Source organism: Cervus canadensis, chromosome 21 (genome assembly GCF_019320065.1).
Source record: "Cervus canadensis isolate Bull #8, Minnesota chromosome 21, ASM1932006v1, whole genome shotgun sequence".
NCBI lineage: Eukaryota > Metazoa > Chordata > Mammalia > Artiodactyla > Cervidae > Cervus > Cervus canadensis.
In genome coordinates, this window is record NC_057406.1 from 32,155,924 (window position 1) to 32,176,001 (window position 20,078).

At 37.2% G+C, this 20,078-nt stretch overlaps 1 protein-coding gene across 18 annotated transcripts in view; it reads right to left on the reverse strand.

Annotated features, from left to right (window-relative positions):
- The window catches only part of SOX5 (SRY-box transcription factor 5), a 1,099,609-nt gene that overhangs the window by 12,725 nt on the left and 1,066,806 nt on the right, over nucleotides 1-20,078 (reverse strand). For all 18 annotated transcript variants that reach the window (XM_043441163.1, XM_043441162.1, XM_043441157.1 and 15 more), the window contains one exon: nucleotides 527-635. In XM_043441163.1, coding sequence (XP_043297098.1) covers nucleotides 527-635 — 109 coding nt within the window. The remainder of the gene's footprint in view (nucleotides 1-526; nucleotides 636-20,078) is intronic.

Below are 20,078 nucleotides of genomic sequence, written 5' to 3' on the forward strand. Positions count from 1 at the left end.
TGAGGCTGCACGGTTTGAATTCTAGATGGGTTACAGATGTAGGCAGGGCACTTGACTGTACGGTAGATAGCATTAAGAGGGAAAGGATCCCAAATGCAGGAAACTATCCTGAAAATGTCCTCTGAGCTATGTATTCTGGTCAGGGTTTGACAAATGAAAACTTGAAAATGAGCTTAGGGATAACAGATTTCTGAAAAGTTTGTTTCAGGTATAAGAAATACGGAAGTGAGAGCGGAAATGACGACTGACAGCATGCGCTTTATACTCACGCCATCTTGAATCCTAGACCTGCCCTTTAGCACTTACAGCTCTGTGGTCTTGGAAAAAATGACTACAAATTCCTAAGGGCCAATCTCTCTATCTGTAATAGATGTTACCTCACAGAGTGTGCTGGGGAGAACACGTGAACTCTTACTGTAATGATCAGGTACGAGGCGGCTGTCTGGTATAATTTTTAGTAGTTTTAATTGGCATTAAACAGACACTTCTGCACACTATTGGAATAGATATGAAAACTTTCACAAACCATCAGAATCTCCACTCATATTGAAATCCATCATGGCATGGCTAAATTTTCCTTCTTCATTCTGTTTAACTGCCAGTTGCTGAGTCAGACTCTCCAGTGTTGTTTTTTCCTTTAAAAAAAGAAATTTATAATGAGATCTCAGTCTGGAAATCATAATTATTCAAAGGCTTTTTTTTTCCCCTCCCTTTGGGCCATATATGGGCCATGTTTCTAACAACTCTAAAAGTTATTTTTTTTCCCCCCTTTGGGTACACTTGCTTCTGGAAGAGATGCGATGTTGATTTATTCACCTTTGCACATGCAGCATGTTACACTGAGGTAAGTGAAGCCAGTGATCAGTAGGAATTTTGAAGGAACTCTGATTTTCAGAATCCCCTTATACAGTCTTGGCATTTGGGTTTGCTAAGCCGCAAGGATGTATGCTGGGATCCTTGGAGACAACCTTCCCAAATCACAAAATGTGCACAGAAATTTCATGGAAGCAACCTGTTTTTACAGCATTTGGAATGCCTCCTTTATTTTTAGCCAGACAGTAGAAGTATAGAAGTGGCATGGGGCCCAGAGAGAGTCTCCCAATAGTCAGGTGACCAAATGATAGAAACGTAATCCACAGTAGTGTCCTCTGGTTGCCGTCTCCCTAAATGCCATCTGCATCTCTCATGTAAGGGTAATGAAGACGCTTAAATATTCATTGCTAATTGCTTGTCAAGTCTCTGTACATTCGATGTGAGTGCCTGCTACTTGGACCACAATTTGATTTGGATTTGCTAAGCCAAAATATTGAGTTGGCGAATTATTTGAGATAACAAATATACCAAATTTAGATCTGCAAAGACATCAAGTCATTTGAAAGCATGCAGTGCTTGATTTGAATTCATGAGAACATGGCATCACAAAGTAAATTATTTTCAAGAAAAATATAATGCTTAATCTAAACCACATGAGATTTTTAAACTATTTCCAAGTTAAGTAATTGGGTGATTTTAAGCACAGAAAAGCATACAATAAAAGGTTTACAACTTTCTCTAGCACTCTCCATCATTGATCTGAGGGTGATATGGCTACAGAACAGCTTTCAGAAAAGCACGTATTGGATTTCATAAAATTTGCCCAGGTTTCTTTTTAATTATGCACTTCATTTTCTCAGGAACACAGTCATGAATTACACAAATGAATCACATTTACTGCAGAACAGCTATAAAATGACACAATAAAATGTTCACAGAAAATAATCAACTATTTAAGATAATCATTACAGGGAAGGGACCCAACGAATGTTTCTAACAAGAACCAACAGGACATTGAAATTCTTCATACAGTACATACTTTATCTCTACAAAATCTCTGACAGTAGTACAACCATACTAGATGAAAAATTCTCTTAATTCAGTGGCTTTGGAATCCATGTCTCTGTTCATCAAAGCTGGATACATGATTAAATAGACAACATTTTAAATTGTCAATTGATATAAAATAAAATAGGGGAACTAGAAACAGAAGAGTTTATATCAACTTTGGTTCTATAAGATTATATACTACTGACATTGAAATAAATTATATATTTAAAAACATACAGCCTTGCCCAATTTGTTTTGGGAATGAAAATGGTACTTTCAGCTGCTTTGTATGTTCTGAATTTTTTTTGCTGAGAATCTGCTGTATATATTCAACCAAGCCCAGGAGCACCAAGGACACCAGCTTAACAGGCTATCTTGATAGTAAATGTAGCTGCTAGAACAGAAGACAGTTACATTAAAAAAGAAAAAAAGAACAAACCACATTCCATCAACATGATATTAGAGTCTCTGGGTCAATGAAGACTTTACTATCTTTGAGGAATATATTGGGCATGGATTGCCTCTCAGGTTTTGATTTAAAAGTGTATAGGGCAATAATGCTACATATTTTCTAGAGAGTTTTCCATTTTGAAGTAAAGTCTTTAAAGAAGAAACAGCAAAATGAAGGCAGTCGGGGTGAAAAAAAGAATGAAATGTTAAGTGACTCTGAAGATTCGGCATTCAGCTGTATGAATCTTGCACCATCTTACCAAGGAGCAAATTAGTAAAGGCCAAGCTAAAGGACTAACTTACTAAAATTAGTAAAGGCCAAGGTAGAAAGTCACAGGTAGTTCTTACAATAAGTAACCTCTAATCATCTACCTCTAAAGCACAGAGTATAATAAAATGATTCAATTAGTTACCCCAAAGTGGAATTTATGATACTTAAGAGGATGTCAGTAGGAGACAGTGGAAGTAAACACAGTAAACTGTACTTCTTTTGTGACCTTTTGCATAGTCATTTAAGCTAATTCTCAGACACATTAATAGGGAAAATGAGAGGTGACTAGAGGAATTGAAGAAGATGTGGCGTACCTTTAACTAAAACACCTTAAAATAATATGTAAATCAAAATGGTAACATTGCCACAATTTAAAAACTCTGACAATAAATTCAGAAGAGAGAAGAATTAAGGTAGGGGGTATATCATAAAACCCATGAATGGTTACATGATAAATATATCGAATGTGTATATACATGTGTGTGTGTGTGTGTGTGTGTATATATAGATATGTGTATATATATATATAAAATATGTATAATACAGTGGTTACATAGTAAATAATTAGCTATACAATTCCAGATGAAAACTGATCCTGCTATAAAGGTTCATATTTAGTTCTTCTGTATACAGGTATCTATGTGTGAGCAAGATTCCAGGTAATATATTGAATTGCCAAAGGAATGACCTGGATTTAAGAATAGTCTTCAAAACTTTAAATTCAATCTATTCAGGAATATAGTAGGTGAATCAGACAAATGATATAAAGCACAGATGCTGGTACACTGGGAAGATTCTTTTCATTCCATTTCATCTAATCCCATATATCCCTGGCCATCCCCTTCCCAAAGAGACCACCTGTGCACTGTCACGTGTAAACCTCAATCATTTTGATTCTGAAACTTGGGTTAAAGACTTCCTTTTCAAATGTGTGATTGTTACTGATAAAGGTGATTCCCAAAGTTATCCTAATGAAATTAATCCTTTCTAAATTTTTGAAGGCATGAGAATACCAGGCCACCTAACCTGCCTCCTGAGAAACCTGTATGCAGGTCAAGAAGCAACAGTTAGAACTGAACACGGAACAACAGACTGCTTCCAAATTGGGAAAGGAGTACATGAAGGCTGTATATTGTCACCCTGCTTATTTAACTTACATGCAGGGTTAAGTTCAGTTGCTCAGTCATGTCTGACTCTTTACATCCCCATGACTGCAGCACACCAGGCTTCCTGGTCCATCACCCACTCCCGGAGCTTGCTCAAACTCATGTGCATCAAGTCAGTGATGCCATCCAACTATCTCATCCTCTGTCATCCCCTTTTCATCCTGCCTTCAATCTTTCCCAACATCAGGGTCTTTTCCAATGAGTCAACTCTTTGCATTAGGTGGCCAAAGTATTGCAGTTTCAGCTTCAGCATTAGTCCTTCCAATGAAAATTCAGGGCTGATTTCCTTTAGGATTGACTGGATGGATCTCCTTGCAGTCCAAGGGACTCTCAGGAATCTTCTCCAACACCACAGTTCAAAAGCATCAATTCTATAGCACTCAGCTTTCTTTATAGTCCAGCTCTCACATCCATACATGACTACTGGAAAAACCATAGCCTTGACTAGATGGACCTTTGTCGGCAAAGTAACGTCTCTGCTTTTTAATATTCTGTCTAGGTTGGTCATAGTTTTTCTTCCAGGGAGCAAGCATCTTTTAATTTCATGGCTGCAGTCACCATCTGCAGTGATTTTAGACCCCAAGAAAGTTAAGTCAGCCACTGTTTCCAGTGTTTCCCCATCTATTTGCCATGAAGTGATGGGACCAGATGCCATGATGTTCGTTTTTTGAATGTTGAGTTTTAAGCCAGCTTTTTCAGTCTCACCTTTCACTTTCATCAAGAGGCTCTTTAGTTCTTCTTTGCTTTCTGCCATAAAGGTGGTGTCATCTGTGTATCTGAGATTATTGATATTTTTCCTAGCCATTTTGCTTCCAGCTTGTGCTTTATCCAGCCTGGCATTTCACATGATGTACTCTGCATATAAGTTAAATAAGCAGAGTGACAGTATACAGCCTTGACGTAATCATTTCCCAATTTGGAACCAGTCTGTTTGTCCATGTCCAGTTCTAACTGTTGCTTCTTGACCTGCACACAGTTTTCTCAGGAGGTAGGTAAGGTAGTCTGGTATTCCCATAGAATTTTCCACAGTTTTTTGTGATCCACATAGTCAAAGGCTTTGGCATAGTCAATAAAGCAGAAGTAGATATTTTTCTGGAACTCTCTTGATTTTCTGATGATCCAGTGGATGTTGGCAATTTGATCTCTGGTTCCTCTGCCTTTTCTAAATCCAGCTTGAACATCTGGAAGTTCATGGTTCATGTACTGTTGAAGCCTGGCTTGTAGAATTTTGAGCATCACTTTGTTAGCATACGAGATAAGTACACTTGTGCAGTAGTTTGAACATTCTTTGGCATTGCCTTTCTTTGGGATTGGAATGAAAATTGATCTTTTCCAGTTCTGCAGCCACTGCTGCATTTTCCAAATTTGCTGGCATATTGAATGCAGCATTTTCACAGCATCATCTTTTAAGATTTGAAATAGCTCAAGTGGAATTCCATCACCTCCACTAGCTTTGTTCGTAGTGATGCTTCCTAAGGCCCACTTGACTTTGCATTTCAGGATGTCTGGCTCTAGGTTGGTGATCACACCATCGTGATTATCTTGGTCATGAAATTCTTTTTTGTATAGCTCTTCTGTGTATTCTTGCCACATCTTCTTAATATCTTCTGCTTCTGTTAGATCCATACCATTTCTGTCCTTTATTGTGCCCATTTTTGCATGAAATATTCCCTTGGTATTTCTAGTTTTCTTGAAGAGATCTCTAGTCTTTCCCATTCTATTGTTTTCCTCTATTTTTTGCATTGATCACTGAGGAAGGCTTTCTTATCTCTCCTTTTTATTCTTTGGAACTCTGGATTCAAATGGGTATATCTTTGCTTTTCTCCTTTGCCTTTCACTTCTCTTCTTTTCTCAGCTATCTGTAAGGCCTCCTGAGACAACCATTTTGCCTTTATACATTTCTTTTTCATGGTAGTGTTCTTGATCACTGCCTCCTGTACAATGTCACGAACCTCCATCCATAGTTCTTCAGGCACTCTGTCTATCAGATCTAATCCCTTGAAACTATTTGTCACTTCTACTGTATAATCATGAGGGATTTGATTAGGTCATACCTGAATGGTATAGTGGTTTTTCCTAGTTCAATTTATAATGAGTTCACTATCTTGGCTACAGTCAGCTCCCGGTCTTGTTTTTGCTGACTGTATAGTACTTCTCCATCTTTGGCTGCAAAGAATACAATCAATCTGATTTCGGTATTGACCATCTGCTGATGTCCATGTGTAGAGTCTTCTCTTGTGTTGTTGGAAGACGGTGTTTGCTATTCCAGTGCGTTCTCTTGGCAAAACTTTGTTAGCCTTTGCCCTGCTTCATTCTGTACTCCAAGGTCAAACTTGCCTGTTACTCCAGGTATTTCTTGACTTCCTACTTTTGCATTCCAGTCCCCTATAATGAAAAGGACATCTTTTTTGGTGTTAGTTATAGAAGTTCTTTTAAGCCTTTATAGAACCATGCAACTTCAGCTTCTTCAGCATTACTGGTCAGGGCATAGCCTTGGATTACTGTGATATTGAATGGTTTACCTTGGGAACGAACAGAGGTCATTCTTCTGTTTTTGAGACTACACCCGAGAACGGCATTTTGGAATCTTTTGTTGACTATGAGGGCTACTCAATTTCTTCTAAGGGATTCTTGCCTACAGTAGTAGATATAATGGTCATCTGAGTTAAACTGGTCCATTGCCATCCGTTTTAGTTCACTGATTCCTAAAATGTTGATGTTCACTCTTGCCATCTCCTGTTTGACCACCTCCAATTTATCTTTATTCATGCAATATTGTGCTTTACAGCATCAGACTTCATATGTCAGTGTCATATCTTTTCACCTTTTCATACTGTTCATATGTAGAGTACACTTTGTGAAATGCTGGGCTGGATAAAGCACAAGCTGGAAGCAAGATTGCCGGGAGAAATATCAATAATCTCAGGTACACAGATGACACCACCCTTATGGCAGAAAGCAAAGAAGAACTAAAGAGCCTCTTGATGAAAGTGAAAGGTGAGACTGAAAAAGCTGGCTTAAAACTCAACATTCAAAAAATGAACATCATGGCATCCTGTCCCATCACTTCATAGCAAATAGAAGGGAAACAATGCAAACAGTGACAGACTTAATTTTCTTGGGGTCCAAAACCACTGCAGATGGTGACTGCAGCCATGAAATTAAAAGATGCTTGCTCCCTGGAAGAAATGCTATGACCAAACTAGACAGCATATTAAAAATCAGAGACATGACTTTGACCACAAAGGTCTGCATATTTAAAGCTATGGTTTTTCAAGTAGTCGTGTATGGTTGTGAGAGCTGTACTATAAACAAAGTGATTGCCGAAGATCTGATGCTTTTGAACTGTGGTGTTGGAGAAGACTCTTGAGAGTTCCCTGGACTTCAGGGCGATCCATCCAGTCAATCCTAAAGGAAATCAGCCCTGAATATTCACTGGAAGGACTGATGTTGAAGCTGAAACTCCAATTCTTTGGCCACCTGATGCAAAGAGCTGACTCATTGGAAAACCCTGATGCTGGGAAAGATTAAAGGCAGGAGGAGAAGAGGATGGCAGAGGATGAGATAGTTGGATGGCATCACTGACTCAATGGACATGAGTTTGAGCAAGCTCCAGGAGTGGGTGATGGACAGGGAAACCTGGCATGCTGAAGTTCAAGGGTTGCAAAGAGTCGGACATGACTGATCCACTGAACTGAACTGAAATAGAGGCAGCTGAATCAAAACGAAGGCAGTAAATTTCAGGTGGAGAGCTGGTAAATGGGAAGTTGTTGAAAATAAGAAAAATGCTTTTGTGAAAATAGAAAAATACATTGATAGGTAGAGGTGACAATTTTACCAATTATACTCTTAGTTCCACTGGCTGATGAAGAGCACATTAGTCAAGAATCTGTACAGAAAAATACCCCCACATACCCCCAGTCTTGGTTCTGGAACACACATCAGTATAGCACTCATTCTTTAAAATGCCCTCTCAATGCTATTCAAACACTGCCCTGAAACTTACAAGATTCATTCATGTTCTCTCTTTTACTTTTTTCCTATTAGAAATAAAGCAAACAACATGAAGAAAAAACATATTTAAAGCAATACTGGCCAAAATTCTGAACAGCCCTGAGGAACATCAGAATACAGGGTGTAAACAGATTAATGACTACAAAGAAGTCAACATGAAACAGTCCTGAGGATTTGCAAATAATGATCAAACAAGATGACCCATATGCTTTCTCTCTTGGATAAAAACTTCCTATTGGATCACAGCTAGAGTTCCTTTGGAAAGATGAGTCCTTTCTGGCTAATCAAATCTTATACAACTGTGTGAGTTTACTAAGATCAAGGAGAAACGTTAGGTAAAGTCTGTTTTTACTAGAGAAAATTTTCTGATCCTATGTTGACTTGGACAAATATTCAAGTGAATTGTATCTAATCTACAGAAGAAAAGAAAGTTTTAGACAATATAGTTTCTTGGGGTCAGATGAATAACTCTAAAACTCAATATTCAAAGAACCATCATTAATGTGTTAATATTCTCTTAGGGAACTGGCAGCTGGTCGCAGGTTCTGTGGCTTATCCAATAACTTGAATAATGGAAAACAGCACATGCACTGTTTGTCCATGACACCAGGCTATGGACAGGAATCAACAAGGAGAGCCAAGAAATAGCTAAAGAGATGTGGGCAATTAGTTGATTAGAAGTGGTCATTAAAGATCAGTGCTTTTTAGGCCAACAATATTCCAAATGGCAAAAGGGTACAGATCAATGGTTAAAGGACATATTTAAAAATACAGACAATAACCTATATAGAAAATAATGACTTTGGGATCAGGAACATGAGATAACTAAACTCTGTCATATACATTAGCCATGCTACTTAAGACAATTAACCTCCCTGAGTTTCAGGGTCCTAATTTGTAAAATGGGGTTTTAATATATGATAGATATTTATTATTAAGTTTAAAAAATGAAGAAGATATACTTTTAACATTACAGAAAAAGTAAATGAGAGAAATGGAAAAGAAAAAATTCTTCCTAGAATACAAGAATTACAGGAATAGTTATTTCAATATGCATATTAAGTATCCTGCTGTGATTATGACCCTTTATTGTCCATAACCATAGTGGACAAATATGCATTAAAATGGAGATGCTTGTAACAACTCTAAAAGTTGTTGGGATTTTTCTTCTCCTGTGCATCATTCCTGACAATATATTTAATCTTTTTTATTTTTCAGTTATTACTCAGGCATGATATAAGACTGCTGCTGCTAAGTCACTTCAGTCGTGTCCAACTCTGTGTGACTATAAGACTAGTATTATTTAAATTGAAAAGTACTCCTACTCCATTTCTTCAACTTATGTAGAAAACAACTAAAAATTCACTGTGTTTGTAAAGGCTCAAAGGCACATCCTTGTTGATATTTCATGGAGCAGTCAAAACAAAACAAAAGAAACCCACACAAATTGTGCTCTAGAGGAAGTAGATATACTTCCTTAGTGTCCTAAGCCTAAACAGTACATGAGTAGATGCTTCCTCTATGACTCCTTGAAATTGGGATTTATAAGTGATGAGCTGTGCTCACCATCAGACAAACAAACACAAAGAGATGGGCTGTGGATCAGCTATCATAATGGACATCCCTGAAATAAAGCCCACAAAGCTATAAAACTCATAAAAAGCACATGCATGAAATGACAGAATAGAGTGTGGCTGTCAAATGTTGACTCAGTAACAGTTAAACCCCTTCTGGCTGCCCTTTTTTATGATCTCCTTCTATACTAATGGCACGGGAAGAAGAAAGAAACAAAAAAGGTTTTTAACCCTCCAATTATGTGAACCTCAGAGACCACCAAAGAAGATGAAAGATTATTTATAATGTCACAACGATTTATCAGTTGGAGATTTTTTTTCATCGGCTTAAGTAGAATATAAAGAAACAATGAACGTGCCTAAGACAACCCTCCATCTCTCAGTTTCACCCTTGTTTACTGAGATTGCCATTTTCTAAAAAAAAAAAAGCATCCACCCTGTAATATAACTGCACAAATGGAAGAGAAAGCTTTGTTGTAAAAGCTTTACAACAAATAATGTACAAACACACACTCACACACACACACTTTTCGTCCAGCACCAACAAAAATGTAATCTGAAGAAATTTTTCACTTATTTTGTTCTGGTAAAATGTGAATTTTGCAGACACTTTGGTACTCTCTGACACTTTGGTATTCCTTAGGAATATTTTTCCATTCATTTTCTCCATCAGAGAATCATGAATATATGAACTAAGGGATAGGAGGGGTCTATAAATATCTTTTGGTTTAGTCATCTAAAAAAAAAGCCTTATCTAATCCTGATTTTTTCCCTTCCAAATTCAGAGATTCCTATTGTGAAGAAAATAATAAATTAGAACCTAAATTTTGTTTCCAGAATCTAATTTCTTTTTGTGAACTCTGGAAGCTAGCTTCATATGTTTCTTGAAGTATAATCCTTGCTGAATTTCATAGAAACTTAGCTTCATCAGGAAATCTGATCAAAGTGAATTGTATTGGCAGATCAAGTTTTCTTAAGAAGTATTATGAAGCTAAAGGTAGATGAAATTGTTTTGAAGGAAATACACAGCTTCTATGAATTCAAATCTTAATCTGAATGAATTTCCAAGACAGAAAAATGACTTGTGGGTAAAATCAATGAATCCCTATTTATAATTTTTAAAGTGGGAAATTATTATGATTGTAAAGTGGGAAAGATATTAGAAAGTTTAATATAAAGAACTAATTCTGATTTTCATGAATAAAGAGAAAAATTGAGGAATAATGACCTGAGCACTTAATGTATGTTCTGGAAAAGACAGAGTTGATTGTTATTTGTTCAGGGCCCTTCGTAGAGGAGGTGGGGACAAGAAGCTAATACAGATTTATTAAGAAAATCTATGTTGTAATGGTCTAATTTCTTCTTCTACAAAAATTGGAAAACAGACTAGGGAAGCTCACGGCCATAGTGTTTTGAAATTCAGCTCAGCTTTGGGTTACGTTCCTATCAATATACTTGTCTTCATGGAGAAAGTGCATAGGGCTTACAAAAGAGAGTTGAAGAGGAGATCAACAATCTCTGTCTTTAACTATCTTAAGAAACTCCAGGTTTATGAAGAACCAAGACCTGCTGTTTGTGAAAAAGAGACAGGATTTGGCCATATGTAATAAAACAAAAGAATACTAACCAATGGCTGTAAGCTACCAAGTGAAAGAATATGAACCACTGAAGAAAGAGTTATATTAAAAAAATATGTCTATTCCTTGAATGGGCTGTCTTAGGATGCAGAAATTTTCACCTCTCTGGAGGCTTTCAAGTATTGGCCATATGAATACCTTCCTGGCAATGCAACATCAGATAATAGGTTGCATTAAAGGCCCTTTTCAGTTTCTTTCAATTCTGTGTTCCACTTGACTGGAATTGCTCAAACAAAACTAAAATATTTTGACAAATATATAAAGATATACATGTTTCTCCATCCATGATGATAATTTCCTCAGAAGCTGTTAATTAGTTTCAAAATGTAAAGGCACTCCATTTATAGTTGAGAATGCTATAGCCATTTTCTTAAATTCAAGGAAGATACTTCAAATTATGAAACAAAAGCTAAAAAAGATATGATTACTAAAATAAATTTGGTGAAGGGACTGTCCAACAATACTAAGATTTACATATTTAGGTACATGGTGAAGGACACAGTCTTCTGTCCAAATTCAACATTACTGCCATGTAGAGGAAGGAGTCATTGAGTGTGGAGGTGTAACGCACAGAAAAGCAAACTCAAAGGAATCCGTAAGAAACATAAAATTCACAAAGAGGGTATATATGAATAATATCATGGTAAAATACTGGTCCTTGCTTACATGTCCCAGGGGTGGTTATGGTTTGGAAAGGAGAGGTAGGAGAGGAAAAAACTAAGACCAGGGTTTCAAGTGTCAGAAGTCAGCCAAAGTCTAAAAAAGAGAGTTTATTTCAAACCATGGTATATACAGATACTATGCACATCAAGTCAGATCTCAAGGGTTAATGTGAGAAAAATAGGAGGCCAACAAAGAAAAATAGAATTCACAACCTACACAGGATGTCCGGTAGGTGGGAGGGCTGCATAGATGTAAACACAAAGCTGGAATGAGGTCTGATGATAATTGTTCTATAAACAATGGGTAACTCAGTTACTGAGCTACAGAATTGTATAGAACTTTTTCATTTTTCCATTTCATAGAATAAAGTTGTAAAACTGTCTGCCTTCTTATGAATGTAGCCTCAGTAGCCAGTAGTTACTTCAGTTAAATAAATATAATTAGACTATTTTAAAGAGAAATGGTTTGGTTCCGAAATACTGGGTCTGACAAATAGAAACAGGCATAACAGGGTTATAGTTCACTTTTCAATTATCCATGGTAGTTTTAGAGAAAAACTTAAGAGTAGAATAGATATTTAAAATCTCATTTGAACGAACAGCCAAAACTTCACATGTTTTATGAGCGCTGCTATGAGAAGCAAAATAAATAAGATTGAACATATTCTTTCTGTTTTCTGGCTCATTCTCAAAAGAAGGGGGCTGGTGTGTAGTGAAAAAAGGGAGACCTACAAAGGGAACAGAAACAGGAAAAACAAAGAAATGAAGAAAAGATACAGACAGAGGCTATGGAGAAGCTGGTTGCTAAAAGGATTTTTTTTGTGTGAAAAATCCTCAAAAATGTACTAAGTAATATACATGGCCAACGCTGGGGTACAAGGTAATCAAACAGGCACTGGCTTTCATCTTGTATGTCTTCAGCATGGTCCATTAGAAGAGAGGCTGAAATTTGAACCAGAGGACCTTGGTTTAAAAACTGATCTACCACTTGAACTCCTGTAATAACCTCACATCTCAAGTTTTGTTTTTTTTTAAATTTTTAAAACAAAGATATGAATACTGTCCTGTTTATACTATGGTACTAAACTGAAATTTAATGTGAAAGCAATTGGAAAAAGGTAAGATACAAACTAAATATATCAGTAGCCATTATTACTCCTTTATTAGTTGTATACTCATAAACAAGTCTTATTTGTAAAAGAAAAGGTGCAAGTGGAAAGACTCAATGGGAACCTTTGAAATAAATGCTAAACTCAGAATATTTTCCTCATAATTTTAAATCCATATTGTTAATGTTATTTGAGATAAACAACAAGAAAACACAATATATCTACTAAGTATGAGAATAACTGAAAAACAAATGGTTCTTTGATTAGTTCAGTGCCTAATGTTGAACTGTCTTAAAGACAACTATTTAATCTTGAGGCTAAGAAAGGGAGAAGGGAAGGAAAGGCCATTCTTAGTAGACCAGGTTTTTAAAAATAACATTTCTGGTCCAACAACAAAAGTGATTCTTATTTTACTTAGAAAACTTGAAAAAAATCAGAAATGTGGGTACATACATGTAAATTTACAACCCCGTCATCTTGGCATAATGATTGTTTATTCTTCTTCTGGTCTTTTATCTGTGCAACATGGAAATGTACTTTAAAAATATCTAGATTATCTCCACACAGTGTTTTCAAATGTGCCTTTTTCAGGAATCTTATCGTGAGCCTATCCTCATATCCTTAAATGAATAGACAATTTCAATCATCAGAGAGGCCTGTGGGTGTCTATCTGAAAGCCCAATTTGGCATGCCCTGTGTGTCTCTTTTTATTGGACCATCCTGCACTAACCCCTCTACCAGAATGATGTAAAGAACACAAGACTCTCTGTTTGGAAACATGCACAGCTTTTCTAGGCTTGAAAATTAAACCATAAAAAGTTTACTAGAAAAAAAAAAAAAAACCTTTAAAAAGCTCCTTAAAAACTCACACCATAATTGCTCCCCACCAAGCGTGGGCACTTGCTAGCTGCAAGTAGTGGCACTGTGACAAATGTAGCAAAACTGAAAGCAGGCTATACTAAGAGAAAGAAAAAGTCTTCCACTGGCCATCTGTGAAAATAAGGCATGTGGCCATTAAATGCAGAGGCTGTAAATATACACAAACTCCATGAAGCAAATGGCAAAAAAGGACTAAACTTCAAGCTCAAACAAATCAAAATGTTTAATGCATAGTTACCACTGCTGGACGAAAACAGCTCTGATCTTTGCAGTCTGCAAACTCGGCATGTATTTCAATTAAATACCCCCAAAAAGAAAAGAAAGAAAAAGAAAGAAATGAAAAGACACAGAAGAAAACCATCTGGAACAAAAGGCTATAGACAGCCTATACTCAATTTCTAGAAACAAACAGCCCCTTTAACTTGCATCAGCCTGTCGAGAATGTCGATTGGAATTATTGAAAGGCTGACATATACAGTGATGGATGGGTGATGACATAATACCTATTTGCCTTTTTGTCATGGTCTGTGAAAACTGGCTGTTCTGGGCTGATAATATTCACCAAGGGCTTTTCCTCTCCCCTCCTGTCCCATAAGAAGTGTTCCCTAGCTAAGACACTCAGAATTAAGAAGGTTTTATGAAAGAAAAACAAAAGAAAAGCAAACCTAAGGATCAAATGCCAACTTGCATATAAAAAGCTGGTCTAGGTTTTCTAATAATCAGTTGCCTAGAAAGCAGTTCTCTGTCCATTTTACATACATATTTAGAGAGAATCCAATAATAAAAAGGCAAATATTCAATTTCAGATTTTGTGTGTCTTTTAATTAAAGGTACAAAATAAATAATTACATGTAGAGATAAAAATAATATATACTCATATTTTTATAAAGACAAAATCTTCATCACTTGTGTTACTTTAATTTGTTCCCAGGTAAATTCTAATCAGAAGGTTTTAAAGTCAAGGGACATTTTGACAAACACCCATGAGCACCCCAAGAAAAATCTCCTATTTTGTCCCACTGTTGCAATGATCTATCTCATTCCCTCCTGAATGATTTCCCTAACACGGCTTCCTCCTTCATGGGAGTTTTTCCTCTTACCACTGAAATGTCTAGCTCTAATGTGACTTCTCTAATTCATTTCAGCTAAAGGCAACATCTCCAAAAGCCATCCATAAATCATCAATTAATTGTAATGCCTGCCACTGAATACAAAGGTGCGAGTTCCTCCATACTCACTTTTTCAAAGCAAACCTGTAATTCACAATTCCTCACATGCCTTCTCCTTATCTAAGAGCAGGAGCATGTGTTAGATAATGCTCAACTAGATACACTGTGTCAGTTTCTGAAGAGTTAACACTGTTGGCCCCATCCATCAGCTGGCTAGCGAAGCATCAGGAAAGAATGATGGATGTAAAATTATTACAGGGCTGCCATCTGATACACTTACTGCCATTTGTAACTAATGCTGGGACTGACACACTTTTTTTTCATTATTAAACATCCACATTAAGTCAACATTGGTCACTGTCATTTCATGTTCGGCACTCTGTTAAAGGGAAAGAAAAGGCTTGACAATGGCAGAAAAGAGGAGGTTGTAATGGAAGAGTTTCAAAGTGCCAGAGTAAAAAATATTAACTTTTGTTTACAAGTCCATCCATGTTGTATGTGGTAAGGCTTCTTATGAACGTGACTGACAACAAATAGAGAAACTGATTTCATTATTAAGTAAATCATTATTTAAAATATACACCTTATTCACTAAATTTTCATCTTATTCTGTGGAAATCTGACAAGAATTTTCACTGAATCTCAGAACGAAAAGTAAGACACTTTTCCAGATATTCTTACTTGCAATTATTGATTAATGCATAGCATGTGCAGGTGTTTAGATTTCACACACACATCAGGCAATTAATTTTTGATGCATAAATTCTCTACCTTGAGACATATCTGTATATATTTGTATGTTTATTTTTGTGAGTGACATCTATTTTATATATAAGAAGTAATACAGAAGTTGGCCATAATATGTAGAAACTATGTGAATGAATATACACTCACTGACTTAACCTGGCTCCAAGCAATGTTTTCTTGTATGCATGCCTGAATGAAATTTAATTCCTTCTGAAAACACAGACAAGGTATAAGGCCCTGGGCATGTAACAGAGAAGAGCAAAAGTAGGTAGATAGATGACATCAAATGTAACCAAAACAAACCAGCTTTATGATGAAAATATTTGAGAACCTCGATATCATTTTTATAATGTAGCTGTGGCTGACAATGGCCTTTTCCTACCCAAAAGCAGAGATGCCTGCTCCTTGGAAGGAAATCTATGACAAACCTAAACAGTGTATTAAAAAGCAGAGACGTCTCTTTGCCGACAAAGGTCCATATAGTCAAATCAATGGTTTTTCCAGTTGTCATATATGGATGTGAGAGTTGGACTAAAAAGATGGCTGAATGCTGAAGAATTGATGCTTCAAAATTGTGGTGCTGTAGAAGGCTCCTGAGTGTTCCCTGGACAGCAAGGAGATCAAACCAGTCAATCCTAAGGAAATCAAGCTTGAATATTCATTAGAAGGATTGATACTGAAACTGAAGCTCCAACATTTTGGCCACCTGATGTGAAGAGCCAACTTATTGGCTGGGGAAGAATGAAGGCAAAAGGAGAAGGGGGCAGCAGAGTATGAGATGGTTAGACAGTACCATCAACTCAATGAATATGAGTGTGCACAGCCTCAGGGAGATAGTGAAGGACAGGGAAGCCTAGCCTGACTATAGTCCATGAGGTTGCAAAGAGCTGGACACGGCTTAGTGACTGAACAACAACAAAGCCACTCTGGTCTTGCTTTTGGTCCCCACCAATATAATCTTTGATCTTAAGATATCCCTTAGATGTGAGGCTGATCTGGCTCTGACCTCTGTCACCCCACTGATCTTCAGGGTTGACGAGCTGATCTGGCTGGCTAACTAGGTATTCCCTTTCCTGCCTCACGGCTCCATGTGCATCCTTCCTGGAACTGCAAGCTTGGTGGAAGAGGATGACCTTCCCCAACAGGGGAGGGTGCTTCTTCAGTCAGGGGTACACGGGAAGCTGTTCTTCCCTGCTAGAACCTCCAAACAAGCTCTCAAGGTCCATTGTAGAAGAGAGTAGGCTAATCAAGCTTCCAGGACTCCAGACACACCTAAATAAGGTGCTATCTGTGGCAGTCAGCCTTTCTTTTAAAAAAAAAAAAATCCTTTGATTTCAGGAAGGATAGGATAAAGTCTCCAATTCAGCCCTGGAAAATAAATTGTGATCTCTCTTTCTTGACTAGAAATGTGCAAATAACCCAGCTTTCCCCAAATGAGACATTGACAAGCAGCACGAAGGGTGCAGTGGAATATCCCTCTGTGAATGAAGAAGGAGCTTTGGTGAAGAGAAAACAACTTCTGAGTCTGCATGCCTTCAAGGGATAGTTGTAGGTGCATCATAATTTTGTGACGCTAAGGGAACAACTTAGATAATCATGATTTCAACCCTGACATTACTGAGCTGATGAACTAAAGCTACCAACCTCTGACTCCTGAACTTCATTATGTGCTCCAAACTAAGCATTATTTGCTGAAGCTACGGTAGTTAGATATCCTGATACATGTCATGAAAAGCTTTTCTAACAGATACTATAGCATAGGCCATCATCTTTCTAGGACAACTACAATGGGAGTGAAGGAAGTGATCAAAGAAAGCTCTGGTGTGTTCCACATTTCTGTGCGTGCCAGAGGGCTCAGTCCTGAAGAACCTACCTCCGAATGCAGGAGATGTAGGAGATACAGGTTTAATCCTTGGGTTGGGAAGATCCCCTGGAGGAGGAAATGGCAACCCACTCCAGTATTCTTGCCTGGAAAATCCCATGGACAGAGGAGCCTGGTGGGCAACAGTCCATAGGGCTGCCAAGAGTCAGACATGTCTAAGTGACTGAGTACACACAGACAAGGATACCTTCAAATATAAGGTCAGAACCTGAATAGGAAGCTGGTCAAAGCTGTGCCATTTGGGTGTTAAAAATGCAAGTAGATGGTTTTTATAAAACAAATGTATATATGAGGGTCTTCTGAGTCTTCCTACCTGAGAAGATGACTTATTCATCCATAACACTAATCTGTAACAGAGCTGAGTGCTAAAAGATAACATTATTTGAATATACAATCAGGCTATAATTAACCAGAGATGACAATTATAAATAACACTGTGTCCCAGAGTTTCCAAGAAACCTGACATACACAGTTCTTGGGTATGTTGAAACACTTCCAAGAAAAGTAAAGAAATGAAAAATCTCTTAGAAGTCTTCAATTAAAATGTGTTTCAGTACAAACGACTTTCATTATGTGTTTTGGTACATATGACTGGAAAACATTTGTCCCTCTCTTCACACCTCTAATTGTTTTCACTGCCCAATTACAGCTTTTCAGAATTAAGACATTCTAGTTAAGACAAGCATGTTGGTCATTTGAAATGTGAAGAAAAGTTAATGTGTATAAGACTTGTGTACCCTAGAAAACAGATCTCTGCTATAGGTTTCCAATTATCTGGATCTTGGGACATGCCAGCTCCCTCTATCTTTCTCTCTCCTTCTTCCCCACTTCTTACATTTATGTAACATACTTTCAGGGTTTAGGAAGTTGGGAGGATTGTTACAGAAAAAATGTCATCCTTTTAGGAGGGGAAGAGGAATTTATATATATATTGCCTTTATTCCTTTTGTTAGGATCTGTGAGGCAAAATTTCAAGCCAACTACTGATCTAACTATATACTTTGGCCATGGATGAAGTTGGACAATTATAACAATCTATTAAAAAGGTAGGTATTAAAAAATGATGACAACATATGTCTAGTGATGCTGCTTCATGTGGAAAAACAAGCAGCCACTTTTGTTGAGTCAGGTTTATAACTGATTTGATATGCTCAGCAACACGGGGTCTTAATTCAGCTCCTGTAGGAATTTACCCACATAAATATGCCATGATTAACAATCAAAATCATAATTTGATCTAAACTGTAAGTTCTGTAATAGGCAGAGAACATATTTTCTTGTTCTCAATACAAGTACATAGCAACACTGTCCCTGATACATATGGGTCTTAATGTTGAATAATGACTAATTAAAAGATATAAATTTGACATTATTTCATTCCCATGAGTTGCAAGACATAGATTGATCATTAATTTGGTACAAATGTCAGCTAAGCCAGTTCAACAGGAAAAGGCAACCACAGTAATTCCTGCTTCTCAGAGAGCTTCAATCTCAAGTGTCAAGGGATGAACTAATTTGAATTCTCCAGCTGAAAAGGTTTACTTACACATTACAAGTGTTTGCCAGACTACTGCAATAATGGATTTTTACATTTTCATATTTTACAGTAACATGATACAATTTCATTTTTTTAGATTTTTACTTAAAATCCATAAAAATACAAGATCATTGTTGAAGATGTAACTCAATTGCATTGAAAGGGCATGGCGAAGAGATTCAGGAGCATACACTTCTTGAGGATGAAGATATCTTAATTGGCCAACAGATTCTGGCAGGTATTACTTCAGAAATAGATTTTTTTTTTAAAAGTTACTATAATTCTGTAAAAGAGAAAGGAAAATTGAAAGGAGTAGTTTTTAACAGAGGCAACTCACTCATGCAGCTCAAATAAGAGATGCTGACCAGAGAAATAAAACAAAGTCTGACTGTGGAAGTGGAAGATGAAGTGGAAATAAGGTACCGAACAATGGACACTATGGAATAAAATGAATACAGATGGTTCCACTCCTGTTACTTAATCAAAAGGCTGAGCAGAGTCACTGGAGCCGGCATGAAGTCATGTGTTAGAACAACAGCTGATCTGTATTAGAGAAGATTAACTCGCAGTGCCATGGTGGAAGGCCCAGGATTATTTTATGTACTTCCATTGCCTTACAAGCCGTCAGCACAATTATTGCCCTCCGATGTGAATGACTGATCTGTAACCACGGCTAAACAGCATGCTGCTTAGGGGCCTAGGAGCTTCATGAAGATGAATTTCCATACCATCAAAGTGCTTTTAATGGGCTCCCTGATCCAACCACAAGGCCTGTTTTGCAAGTATATAGAACTCTGGATGAAGGCTTCCTGTCCAAAAGGATTTGGTCGGTTGTCACTTGACAATTCCCAGCCAGCACAGGGGAGGAGAGGGGGGAGATAGGTAGAGTTGTCTCTGCTTTGGAGGATTAAAAAAAAAAAGGGTACAGATGCTGGCTGAATGCAACCAACTGCTGTATCCACAGCTGAATTCAATGCGCTTAACAAATAACGGCAATTTAGCTATGCTTGCGAGGAATAGCTTGAGTCACTTTGCATTAGCATCTGGCTGAGTGTTAAACTCATTTCTACATGGGGTGCAGAGAAAAGGAATTTCTGTTCAAGCATCCTTTCAAGAAT